The 13,864-nt window shown below is 45.9% G+C and overlaps 1 protein-coding gene across 2 annotated transcripts in view; it reads left to right on the forward strand.

The window, feature by feature from the left end:
• The first annotated feature begins 154 nt into the window (after positions 1–154).
• Positions 155–13,864, forward strand: part of PPIE (peptidylprolyl isomerase E) — a 28,484-nt gene continuing 14,774 nt past the window's right edge. The window contains exons 1-7 of one of the 2 annotated variants that reach the window (XM_077482095.1): positions 155–273; positions 478–576; positions 3,024–3,067; positions 3,512–3,538; positions 10,489–10,570; positions 10,810–10,910; positions 11,490–11,613. In XM_077482095.1, coding sequence (XP_077338221.1) covers positions 243–273; positions 478–576; positions 3,024–3,067; positions 3,512–3,538; positions 10,489–10,570; positions 10,810–10,910; positions 11,490–11,613 — 508 coding nt within the window. In that variant the 5' untranslated portion in view covers positions 155–242. The remainder of the gene's footprint in view (positions 274–477; positions 577–3,023; positions 3,068–3,511; positions 3,539–10,488; positions 10,571–10,809; positions 10,911–11,489; positions 11,614–13,864) is intronic. The other variant, XM_077482096.1, reaches the window with a different exon arrangement.

Genomic DNA, 13,864 nt, shown 5'->3' on the forward strand with positions numbered 1-13,864 from the left:
GCTAGCATTATTGTGTACAACTCCATATTTTTGAGTGCTTGTGTTTTGTCCGGGTTATCGGTTGCCTTATTATCACTCTATTATGCACAGTGCTGAGGGGGATTCTCCGGAAACATGGAGTTTCGAGAGCGGAGACACAGTGCGGCTCTACGTGCTTCCCTCTAGTGTTCGCCAACATTCTGCACCTCGTGACGTACCACTGCTGAGAGGTCAGGGGGTAAAGGTAACAAATCGCAGGCAATATGGCGGCCACCAAGCGGGTGTTATACGTTGGTTAGTGGCATTTGTTCTTATGATTGATATACGTGTTTACCAGCCTAGCTTGGTGTGTCAGCCGGCTGGGAGGGTGTGAGCTATGGACGGCCTAGGAGTTGAGTGACTGCATGAACTAATTTGGAAGCTGAGGACGTGTTGTGTCAGTCCATGTTCTGTATGGGAGGAGGGGGATCATTCATTGTCGTTTCCTGTCATTTCTAGGGGGACTAGCTGAGGAGGTGGATGAGAAGATCCTGCATGCAGCCTTCATCCCCTTTGGAGACATCACAGACATACAGATCCCTCTGGACTATGAGACAGGTGATTGCTCCTATTCTGGCTGACTCTGACAAAGTATGGAACACATGGTTTGAACTGTGAGGACACACAGGATTAAAGTGGTATTAAATAAGGATGAGCTCGGCTGCGCTAATCACAGACAGTGAGACATTGCCCCGATGCGCGGCTGCAGAGATCGGGAAATGTCTCACTGCCTGTGATTAGAGCAGCGCTGCTCCGATTTCCTGGTGGGTTCTGCACGTGGGCTGTGCGAACACGTCGGAGCTCATCCTTAGTATTAAACATGGCAGATTTTATAAAACTGCAACGCTATCCTCAACCAGGGAAACTTTGCCCAGTACATTACTTGCACCTTTATACTGTATGTTCCCAAGCACTCAACCTTTGAAATCTGCTGTGTTCAGGAAGCAGCGCAGGGACTTCCCACTTGCTGCTGGAACAAAATCCAGTCCAGATGAGCGCTTCTCTGCCATTCACAGGAAGCCTCATATTTTTATGAATGAATACCAGCCTTCCTCTGATTGGCTGAGGTGGGAGATCATCCAACTGCCTCTCTACCTCAGCCGATCTGAGGATGCCTTATTTTCTTTGATTAAAAATACAAGAAAAAAAAATACAAGGCTTCCTGTTTATGTCTTTAAGAGCTCAGACTAAGATTTTTCTGAGAAACCCCTGGGCTGCTTCTGGAACACAGCAATGCATATTAAGGATGAGCTCTGATGTGTACCCACGCCCCACGTGCAGAGCCTGCCAGGAAGTCGGCTCTGTGCCAATCACAGGCAGTGAGACAATTCCCGATCTCTGCAGCCGCGCATCGGGACAATGTCTCACTGCCTGTGATTAGTGCAGTGCCGACTTCCTGGCGGGCTTCTGCACATGGACTGTGCGAACACGCCAGAGCTCATCCTTAATGCATATGTTGTGTAGCTGATGTAGTTTATACGGACAGTTCCTGAAGCAATTAGTGACGAGAATCGCCAAAATGAACTATTTTAAAGCGTTACATTACCCATAACGAATTCATTAAAAAAGAATGTTCTTTAGCAATATGCATTTCACATTAATAATTGTGCTACAAAAATTTGTGTGTGCTGTAAATTGGCTCCAGCATTGCTCCTGTTTCTTTTTGCTGGAGGTTGCCATTTTGCTGAAGCCCAGAACCCCTGAACAGCAATAAATCATAAAACAGAACTAAAGCCATATAGTTAACAGTTTAAAAAAAAAAGTTAGTCCTGGAATGCAGGGATTGTTAACTGTCATATTTGCTTGTGTCCTCAACCGAACTGTCAAACCATCAGATGGCTGGTGTCATAACTGATCACGTGTGCAGCTTCATGGCAGTTACAAATCAAACAAAAGCAGCTTCCTTGGCTGTTAAGGATAGGAGGGTTGGATCACAAAACGCCAGAGAACATTGCGAGCAGGCAGGTGGTTGTATTTTATTGCAAAAAAGACATTGCATTTCTCTTATTCAATAAAGCGTCTGCCTGCTTGCAGTTTATTTTATTTATTTAATACAGGTACTTGTATAGCGCGTCAATTTACACAACGCTTTACATATATATTGTACATTCACCTCAATCCCTGCCCTCAAGTTTACTAACAGACAAAGTTTAAAGTAATTGTGAAGGCAGAAGGTTTTCTATAGTAATGCATTAAGATAAAAAAACCTTCTGTGTGTAGCAGCCCCCTTAATACTTACCTGAGCCCATCTCTATCCAGCGATGTTGCATGAGCAACTCAGCTGCCCGGGACTCTCCTCCTCATTGGCTGAGATGGCTGCAGCCTGCCATTGGCTCCCACTGCTGTCAATCACTCAGTGAGCTAATGAGCAGGGGGCGGGGTCCAGTCAGGGCTCCGTTTCTGAATGGACACACACAGCTGACACAAATAGTCTGTGCAAGTGCCTTTGCGCTAGATCTGAGGGGATGCTCGGATAATTTCTATCATCTAATCATGTGTAAATAAAAATGCAGTTGATCTAAAGCATAATTTGCTTAATAACATAATATGGTACTACAGCTAACAAACAGTGGTTACTGGTTTCTGTTATTTTACTTAGGGCCAGTTCACACCAAGAGTTGCACAGGAACGTGCCGTGCAATTTGAGTGCAGTACATTTTCAGCCTATATATTTGAATGGGCTGAAATCACACTGCACTAAAGTATGCACTACTTTAACAGAATGCACTGCAACTGAATCGCATGGTACTTATGTACCGTACGATCTTGTGCAGGCAAATGCACTGTGTTTGTGACCTGAATTTGGGGTGTCGTTAGCAGTGCATATAACCCGCTGCAGAACGCTAGTGCAGTGTGGGAAATGCGCATGGGACGTTGGTTTGCTGCGCTGCGTTCTGGTGTGAACAGGTCTGTAGTGTAGTGCCTCAAGCCAGATGTACAATAGGTTCTATATATGTTTCAAACAAACCTAAAACTATTGTTTTATTACCTTTTTATCTGTTTAGAGAAGCACAGAGGATTTGCTTTTGTGGAGTTTGAGCTTCCAGAGGTCAGTGGGCATCTGTTATTTTATTTAGCTACTTTAGTAGCTACTAATGATTTCTGGGTGGGGCAACCAATCAAAATCACTGCGTGTTTCATTGGGACTGTCTGTTTTTGAGCCTGTATTTTGTATATACACTGTACATGTAGTTTTTTAAGTTTTTGCTCGCGCTTTTGAAGCGTCACATGTAAAAGTTTAGCACATGTGTATATAGTATGTTGTGTAACTTTATGATTAATAGACTTGTTGGGGCACTCAATTTGTACAATATTATTGTATACTGTGTCAGTAACACTAAGAAAAACATAACACCTTAACATGTAAGATGAATAAGTACTGTATTTTAGTACATGTATGGGGGGGATAAGATCTAGTCATTGGGTTCTTGATCATATTTTTGTACTTTTACACTTAATGGTTATTGATTTAACTTTTTTATATATATTGCAGGATGCTGCTGCAGCTATTGATAACATGGTATGGACTACTTCTGCTATATTAATGGTTTAGGTAGCACGGATTGCCTTTCTAAAATTCAGACTCTAAACATACTGTAGCTTAAGCAATTGTGCTGAATAAATCCAGATCGTTTAACAAAATATTTTTCTATCGGCTGCACCGTGGAACCATTTATTGTAGCATTTTACAATTTGAATCGGTATCGCATGCGGGACAGGTCATGTGTCGAGTTTTGACTGCAGTCTGTGTTCCCACTGGGGAGGTTCACCCCTCTTAGTTTTGGTGCCCAGATCGAAAGTGGGGGGGGAAATCAAATATTCTGAGTTGTCACGAAAGCAGAAATTCAATGGGGACAAACTAGGGATGCACCGAATGGGGAAAAATACACTAGGCCGAAACCGATACCGAAACAGCACCGATACCAAAAATGACTGTTTTTAAAAAATATTTTTATACAGGAGATGGTCAGAGACTGGGGACATGGTACGGGAGGTGGTCAGAGACTGGGGACATGGTACGGGAGGTGGTCAGAGACTGGCGACATGGTACGGGAGGTGGTCAGAGACTGGCGACATGGTACGGGAGGTGGTCAGAGACTGGCGACATGGTACGGGAGGTGGTCAGAGACTGGCGACATGGTACGGGAGGTGGTCAGAGACTGGCGGCATGATAAAAGAGATAAGTGTGTTTGTCCCCCGTGCAGCCAGTGATGCAGAGAAGAGAGAGGAGAGCCGCCTCCGCCGTCTGGTTCAATAGAGCACCGGGAACATCACAGCTTTAATTTCAATAGCTGTGTGTTCCCCCGTCGCATACAGCCCCCCCTCCCCCTTGTCCGGGGAACTACGATAGACAGATCACCTGTCCAGTCTGGAAGGGTAATCTGTCTATCACAGTTCCCCGGACAAGGGGGAGGGGCTGTATGCGACGGCATGCGACGGGGGAACACACAGGTATTGAAATTAAAGCTGTGATGTTCCCGACACTCTACTGAGCCAGGCGGCAGAGGCGGCTCTCCTGCGTTATAGATCTCCCATGATGGGCGGCACCAGGGGCGGAGCTCCGCCCCACCCAGGCCCCCATCCCATTTTCGGCTCAATTATCGGCCGTTTTTTTCCTTTCGGCAAATTGCCGAAAATGGAATTTTCAGCTGATATGTTTCGGCGGCCGAAATTTCGGTGCATCCCTAGGACAAACCTCCCTATCTCCGGGACAGTAAGAGAATGCAACCCAAGACACCTAAAAGTGGCTTTGATCCTGTGCAGGCACCACCAACTGGGTGGACAATCAGCCACAGCTCAAGGAACCCCTAGCAATCTGTGGAGAAGCCCTAGGGTTTAATGGAGCACTGGTTGAGAATGGGCGTTATAGTAAGGAAAGGTTTTTGTATGGAGAGCACATTCACTGCATTCTCCCAGCACAATGACCAAGGTGTCACCACCTTGACAGACAATCACAACCCATGTGTGTATTTTTTACTGAAAATATAGGCTTGATAAATGCACAAATATTGTGTGACATTTAAATTAATATTGAATTCTGTTGATCCTCTATTTTCAAAAAATATGTAATGTTTTGGGATTTTGTGTTTATGTACAAAATGCAAATGTTAGCATTGGGTTGTTATGCCACCTTCAGGAGAGGACTAGGCATTACATGTTAATATGTGATAATAAAACTCGAACTTTCTAATTACGGCCAAGGGGTTATCCCTTAGGTAACAACCCCTCAGCATGCTACTGCAGCCTCAGTTTTATTTTGCCTAGTGAAGGAGAAGGACCTAGGAACCCTGATGGGCCCATCGGTCCGTCCTTCCTTTTTTTTTTTTTTTTTTTTTTTTTTCTGCAGAAGCTTTGCTTTTTGCGCAAGGTGATAGATCCTGTGATCTGCTATCAACAGCCGGCTGGGTGAGAGGCTGGATACCCTTATCCTTGTAGTCTCCCCAGCCTGGCCATTGAGCGCGTGCAGACCAGAGCTCCGCGCTGGGTCGGCCACGATGAACCTCAGCTCCAGAGGTGGTCGGTGAGCTTAATGCTCTGGGGTACACATATGACCAGGCTACTGATGTCTGTGTCACAGTGTGCCGAGGCCAGCAGCCACCCTGTACTGATCAGACAGTGGGTCTGTAATGGAATGTCTCCCAGGACTGCTAAGTACAGCTCTCCCGGCCTCGGTGGGGCTGAGCAGCTGGGCATTCCCTGGGAGGTCGATTCGGGGATCCCTCATCTCCCTCTCTTCTCTCCCTCTCCCTTTCTTCCCTCCCCCCTCCCTGTGGGAATGCTACGTGTGGCTTTCTAGCGGTGTGTGTGTGTGTGTGTGTGTGTCATGTGCAGGGGCTCTCCCCTGTGGGGGTGCTGCGCTGGCTGGCTGTGTCCTGAGTCCTGTTTTTCATGTCCTTGGGGGTGCCTGTGATCTTTGCAGTGCTGTTCACCGCCATTGTTTAGCTCTGTCCCTCATGGTTTCAGTGTCAGCGGCCATCTTAAGTATGGGCAAGGGAAAGTATGCTCTCCTGTGTTTCGGCGGCCATTTTCCCTGTGATGTGTCCTTATACTGGACGCCGGCAGCCATTTTCTAGAAGCCTGAGCACATTTTTCAGCTTTCTCTAGTGGTAGCATGTGTCCCTGTACTCCAGCGGCCATTTTCCCAGTGCTTTATTTCCTTATGTCGGACACTGGGTGGCTGTTTTCTTTGAGCCTGAGCACATTGCTGAGCAGTTTCAGCGCCATTAGCAACAGCTTTGAATGACACAGAGCGGATTCCTCTGCACCTGGGAGCTGACAGAGAACACGGGCACTACTTGCTGGACAGCGCAGAACCTGTCAGGGCGATGAGTCCTGCAGGAAAGAGCCCCTCAGCCAGCAGCAGTAAGGAGGGTGGGACCATCACTGTCCTAAGTCCCCTTCAGGTGGCAGACAGGGTAGGGTCAGCATGGCCTCAGAAACTGGTGTTTCTTCCCCCGAAATCCAGGCAATTGCAAGCGGTTCGCCTGCGGAATGCTCAGTGCCCTTGGACGCCTTGTTGGTGGTCCTCAATTTGTTCGGTGCCAAGATGGAGGCGGTGCGTGGGCAAGGTGCCAAAAAGCGGGCCTGACCCCCCCCCTGCGAATTGGGAGAACAGCAGGCTTCTCCTGTTTGCGTGGAAATGGCAGACCAACTAGTGCATGGCCTTAAGTACATTTGTGACGTGGTCCTGGATATCCAGGGCTTCAGTGTCAGCAGTGGAGCTGAGGCCCCTGATTTGGTCGAAATGGTGGTCTGCTGACCAGGCATCCAAAAAAGCCCTGACGGATCTTCCCTTCCTTAGCAACCGGCTCTTTGGAGCCTCTTTTGGATGACATTATTAAAAATGCCACAGATGTTAAGAGTACTCTACTCCCACAGGCCAGGAAGGCTGAGGAGCCACGCCGTAGGCAAGGGCCCTCTTTTTCCACTCAAAAATGGCTTTTTCGTCTGCCCAAAGCTTCGCATGAAGGTTTTCCCCCACCCAACTCAGGTAGGGGGTCACCTTCGGGAGTTTGCAGTCTGGTGGTCCTCTCAACTGTCCGACCAATGGGTCTGCGATCTGATTTCCTACGGCTACAAGATAGAGTTCCTCTCTTGGCCGCAAAACAGAGTCTTCCTCTCCAGCATACTCGTTCTCCCGGCTCGCCGGGAGGCCCTCTTGGGGGCAGTAAGGGACCCGCTGAATCGCGGGGTGATTGTACCTGTTCCGGAATCAGAACGTTTCCAGAGGTTCTACTCAAACCTGTTTGTAGTTCCCAAGAAGGAAGGGGTACGTCCAATCTTGGATCTAAAAGCCAGCAATCACTTTGAAAGTGCAGAGGTTCAGAGTGGAATCAGTTCGCTCAGTAGTCGCTGCACTCTATCAACGGGACTCCCTGGCGTCCTTAGACATCCAAGATGCGTGATCGTGGGTTACCTAGACAATCTCCTCCTGAGAGCTTCTTCTGCCTCAGAGTTAGAAGAGGATGTGGTGATCACCATGCAGACCCTGCAAGAATTTGGGTGGCTGTTGAACCTAAAAAAGTCGGTGTTAGTACAGACTTAACGTTTGGAGTACCTAGGCTTGCTGCTGGACTCCGTGGAAGTGAAAATGTTTCTCCCTTCAGACAAGCTGCAGACTCTGAGCCGCGGTAAAACTGATGAACCGCAAGTGGTCCTCACTGCGCTTCTGCATGCGAGTCCTGGGACTCATGGTGGCCTCCTTTCGAGGCAGTACCATATGCCCAGTTCCACACCAGAGTCCTGTAGAAGGAGATCTTGACAAAGTGGGACAAATCTCTGTTGTTCTGGGATTGACAGATCCATGTGAGCCAGTTAGTCGGGTTCCCTGATCTGGTGGCTGAGGTCCCCGGTGCCTCAGGCCAGGAAGTCGTTCCTACCTCTGAAATGGACGGTGATCACAACGGATGACAACCTATTCGTCTGGGATGGAGTGATGGGAGTTCAGTCGACTCAGGGCCACTAGTCGATGGAGGAATCTAAGTTGCCGATCAATCTGCTCGAACTGAGTGTGATCAGGCTATGCCTCTCCACATGGTCAATGAGACTGCAAGAGCGTCCGATCAGGATCCAGTCAGACAACGCTGTGGCATACGTCAATCACCAAGGAGGAACAAGAAGCTTGGCCGTCGCACAGGAGGTTGCTCACATACTTCGATGGGCAGAGCGACATGTACCGGCCCTGTCGGCCATTTACATCCCGGGTGTAGAGAACTGGCAGGCGGACTACCTAAGTCGTCAGATGCTGGACCCAGGAGAATAGGCGTTGCATCCGGAGGTGTTCAGGCTACTGTGCCTGCGGTGGGGCACACCAGACGTGGATCTTCTGGCCTCCTGTCTCAATTTGCCCTATCTGGTATCCACAAGGATAAGGTGGTGTTGCGTCCGCGTCTCTGCGTTTCTGCGTTTCACATCAATGAGTACATTGTGTTACCATCTCTGTGTCCTAAACCGACACATCCTAAGGAGGTGGCCCTTCATGCTCCTGGATGTGGTTCGGCTCTGAAGGTGTATTTGTCTGCCACGGCTCCCTTCCAGAAGTCAGACTTCCTGTTTGTTTCGGTGGCTGGTCCAAAGAAAGGCATGGTAGTCTCTTCGGCCACCATTTCCAGGTGGATCAGACAGATTGTAGTACAAGCCTATGCCTTGAATGGGCAGGTGCCCCCCTTTCCGGTCATGGCCCAGTCCACGAGGGCAATCGGAACGTCTTGGACCTTCCGACATCAAACGTCTGTCGCTCAAGTATGTAAAGCGGCGACCTGGTCATCTGTCCACACGTTTACAAAGTTCTACAAGGTAGATGTCAGTGCATCGGGTGATGCCTGTTTTGGCCGCAAAGTTTTGCAGGCAGCTGTATAGTTGCAATTGCATATGCAATTTTTTTCCCCTGTTTTTTGGGGTAAAAACACAGTACCCTTAAGTTTTGCACTGTTGCATACGTTACCACAGTTTTTGGTGCGGTTTGAGGGTAGTGCTTCTCTGTTAAGGAGCACCGTTTTTTGTGGTGGTTTTCCCCTCGCACTGTAGTTTTTTTTTTTTTTTTTTTTTTTTTTTTTTTTTGTGGGTAAAGTTTTTGTACTAGCTCCCACATGCCATGGTGGATGAAGTTTTCTCATCCCTTGTTTTGGCACTGCTTGGGGACATCCCAGTGGTCTAAAGAGAGAAGCTGTTTCAGTCGGTGAATATAAGAGAAAATAGGATTTTTTTGTACTCAACGTAAAATCCTTTTCTCTGTAATTCACCGACTGACACAGCACCCGCCCATCCATATTTTTCTTTACGTTATACTGATTGTTGACTTATTGAGGCTGTAGTAGCATGCTGAGGGGTTGTTGCCTAAGGGACCGCCCCTTGGGCGAAACTAGAAAGTTCTAGTTTTATCACATGTTAACATGTAATGCCAAGTATTCTCCTGAAGGTGGCATAACAACCCAATGGTATAAAGAGAGAAGCTTTGTCAGTCGGTGAATTACTGAGAAAAGGATTTTACTGTGAGTACAAAAGAATCCTATTTTCCTGGATCGGCACTTACACTTGTATTGTCATTGTATGTCATTTGATGACTAGAATGTGTTTTGTTGTCTGTTTAAATTAAAAACAATGTTTGTAAAGCTTGAGCATGTCTGTATACACATTACTTTCCTACTGATGACAAATTTACAAACCTGCTATATTGTGTTTTACCTGATTCAAAATGGAAAAAAAATAAAGTTAAAGTGGAGTTACTGTAGCTGCGGACTTTTAATATTAGAACACTTACCTGCCCTGGATTCCAGCGATGTCAGCACCCCAGTCGATTGTTTCCTTCAGCTCTCGGGAGTTGCCGCCACCAATGTCTGTAAGTGAAACCTGCAGTGAAGCCTCGGGGCTTCACAGCTGGTTCCCTACTGCACATGCACTTTCTGAATTGCCCGGCAGAGGAGGGGGCCGAACTTACTTCCGAGTGATCTTGCAGTGGGGGATCTCTTAGAAGTGGGAACAGGTTCCCCCCCCCCACCCCCCCCCCCCCCGTTCTCGGTATATTTTCTTGGCTTGGTGAAGGCTATAGTCCAATCCAATGACATATAAGGCCACATATATATCCCAGGCATGTTAAAAGAAATTCACGAAGGTTTTTCAGGCTTGGTTGAATTCTTCCTCCACTGTGGGGTGATACTCTGCAGTATAGCATTGATATATTGGGGGTTGTATGTTATAGATAGTAGTCAAGCTGTGTGTTAACCCAGATTAGTCATTTGGACCTCTAGCATCTTTGGTAACCTTTTATCTCTTATAAATAATTACCTTAACCTCTAGATGGTGCTGTGTGCATGTGTATTATTATTAGCAAAGCATCTCTATAGGAGGCAGTTAGAGCCATTTCAAGTGAAAAGTTCATATGTATTTATAAAGGTAATCAGTGGCTGCAAAATACAGTATCTTTATACTAGATATCAATTTAGTTTGTTAATGCTGACTTTTATTTTATAGACTGAATCTGAATTATTTGGAAGAACAATACGAGTAAATTTGGCAAAACCCATGCGATTAAAGGAAGGTTCTTCTAAGGCAGGTTAGTTTGTGTGGATGTGTGTCATATTTTAATTTTATTACCCTGTACTAGAAGAAAACACTTACATCTCTCTCTCTCTCTCTCTGTGTGTGTGTGTGTGTGTGTGTGTGTGTGTGTGTGTGTGTGTGTGTGTGTGTGTGTGTGTGTGTTTTTTTTTTCCCCTGTATTTTTATTTGTACAAATCAGCCTCTGTACTTTGCAACAACTTTCTTCAACTGTGTTCTTTAAATTGATGTTAGTGTGGTCTGACGATGACTGGCTCAAGAAATTTTCTGGAAAAACGCTACAAGAAAATGAAGCGGCTGAGGGGACAGAAGCACCCAAACCAACAGCACAGGAGGTAACACTTTAAAGTTACAGTTAGAGATTAATACATTTTATGATTTGTTCCTTTTATTTAAATAATTTCCTACAAATTTTAGTTCACAAACCAAAACAATTTTTAATTTGAAATACAAGGAAATAAAATGCAAATCTTGCCTTCGGTGAAAACTACATATCATAATGATGACATCAATAGATCCTCCAATCTAGAGAGCCGCAATTATATATTTATTTTTTCTGTAAGTAGAGCTTGGCTCCACCCCCACTTTCCACCAAACCTCCCATTGCTTAGTAATGTGAAGGACTACCTCACTGAAGCTGGGCATGTGGGGGAAAGGGGGACGTTGCAGGCAAACTGTTGCTTATAGAGCAAGTCAAGATTTGCAGCTTCTTCAGCTTTTCATGTCTCTGGATCCACTAATTAATTGGTGAGGTTTATACTAAAAGGTTACTTTTTAAAAGTGTTTACTTTTTTCAGCATATGTTTATATTTATAAAATGTTCTCCTTAAATATTTGAATACTTGAATAATATGTGTTGCTGTAAATTGAAAAATTTTGAATGTGCTAATTTTACACAATTTATTTTTATGTAGGGAGAGCCGCCCCCTAAAAAGGTTAGAGCCAATCCTCAAGTTTACATGGACATCAAAATCGGAAACAAGCCTGCTGGGCGTGTTAGATTTTTGCTTCGTGCTGATGTTGTTCCAATGACAGTAGGTAAGCTCCTGAATGAGATGTCTTATAGATGCCCACAATTCCTGACATTGTTCCCTTTTGTAAAACCTTCCTCTGTGCAATGAGAAGCCAGTGGCTATATTAAAAATATGGTAATTGTGTAACGAAAAGGCCAGCACCAACCAAAGCTGTTGACAGTTTTGGGGTGCACCAATAGATTTAACATGTAATTAAAATCCAATGATGGCTGTGTAGCAAGGATTCAGTCACACACCTAAATATTGCAAAGCAGTCAGTAACATAAGAGAAAACTCACCAGACTTTCAAGGGTGACCTCTGAGCAAACCATGTATGACTGGCAAAACTGGTTAGAAAAGGGATATCGGGTATTACTTAAAATGTTTCAAATGTCGTCCTTCTTTTTCTCCCTTCGCCTTTCAGGACAGCTCCTTGGAGAGAGCGTAGCTCCACCTCTTCACAAGAAGCACTGCGTGACAACACCCTTTTAAAAGCAGCTGCTTCCACCATGCCATCAGTTTTAGTATTTCCTCCGCCATGGTGGAAGCACTGCTAGGGAACCAGAGGGGCTGTGCTCTCTCCAATGAGGGGGTTCTGGCAGTACCTTCATGTTTTGTACTCAGACCCGCCCAGCACCTTCCTGCACTAGAGGGAGGTGCTCCGGTGTCCCTTCCTTCACTAGCTCACAGGACTAATGGGCTGCTGGAGGTCATCCGCCCATGGTGTTCGGGGGGGCCGTGTGTGTGCTCAGGAACTGAGGTGTGGCTCAGAAGCAAAGTAACGAGCACTAAACATGCAGTCATATGTTCAATACCTCTGCATGGCACGGTAGGGACCGTGACAGTTCCCTACCCTTAGGAATGCCCTCAGAGCATGGAAAAGCCTATTTCCTTTGGGCTTTCTTTGAAGGTGGAAAGTGAGTCCGAGGAAGAAAGAGAAAGCATTCCTCCCTCAACCATTGATTCTGAGCATGAGGAGGTGGAAGAAGAAACAAGATTATCTAGATATAAGCTTTCACTTGAGGAGGTGGATTACTCAAAGCAATTTACTACCCTGGAGATCCAGGAAGAAAAAGCCCAGCTGTCAGTACATGACAAGATGCACCAGGGGCTGGAGGAAATTAAACACAGAGTCTTCCTTGTGCATAAAGTTTTAACAGACACTATTAAAAAGGAGTGGAAGGATCCAGAAAAAGGACAGTTCTTCTCTAAAGCCCTTTAAAAGGTGGTTTCCTTTTGAGGAAAATAAGGAATTGGTGTGGAATAAAAAAACAACAATAGATGCTGCCTTTTCACAAGTGTCTAGGAAGACTGATTTTAGCCTTTTGAGGATATGGGGATTCTCAAAGATGAAATGGACAAGAGGGCAGATGGGCTACTGAAGAAAACAATGGCAGCTACAGTTGTGGCTAGGAACTTGGAGTGTTGGCTAGACCAACTTAAGAATCATGTGGTAGCAGGTACCTCCAGAAAAGATATATTGGAGTCCTTCCCTATACTACTTAAGGCCGTCATATATATGGCAGATGCCTCTGCAGAATCCCAGGATGTCTGCCAGGTCCCCTGTGCTTTTTAACTCAGCGAGAAGAGCCCTTTGGCTAAAGACTTGGTCATGGGATTCGTCTTCTAAAGTAAAACTGTGTGGAATCCTCTTTTCAGGGGACCTGATGTTCGGGCCAGAACTGGGAATGGTCCTTGACAGGACTGCAGATAATAAGAAAGCTTTCCCACAGAAAAAGAAAGTGGTGCAGCAGAGGAAACATTTTTGTCCTTTTTCGACAGACTGATAAGGAAAAACACCAGACAAAGAAAAGACCCTGGAATCCTCAGAGAGGAAGAGGCAGAGGCTGGGTACTTTTTAGAAACCCAGAGCAAACCCCTAAAAAACGACCATCTCCCAGTAGGTGGGAGACTTTAGGATTTCATGACAACTTGGGAAGAAACGACAAGAAGTCCATTAGTTCTGGGTTTAATCAAACAGGGTTATCGTATAGAATTCTCACAAAGGCCCCCAAATCTGTTTTACATCACAAACCTGCCAAGGGATCGGGAGAAGGCTCTGGCCATGAAGTCTCTTCTACAAGAGCTGATGCAAGAAGGTAATATCCCAGGTCCCAAAAGATCAGGAGGGGAAAGGGTTTTACTCCCATATTTTTCTGGTCAAAAAACCATCATGAAAGTTCATCATCAAGGGCCAAGTCTCGGCCTTATCGGTTCTGTTTCAACGTCCACTTGCTTCGAATTCTTTGGTCTGAAGCTTTATACAAGGGGTAACG

The sequence above is a fragment of the Lithobates pipiens genome, unplaced genomic scaffold, assembly GCF_037356315.1.
Source record: "Lithobates pipiens isolate NorthernLeopardFrog02 unplaced genomic scaffold, aLitPip1_a1.2 Scaffold_16, whole genome shotgun sequence".
In the NCBI taxonomy this organism is placed as follows: Eukaryota; Metazoa; Chordata; class Amphibia; order Anura; family Ranidae; genus Lithobates; species Lithobates pipiens.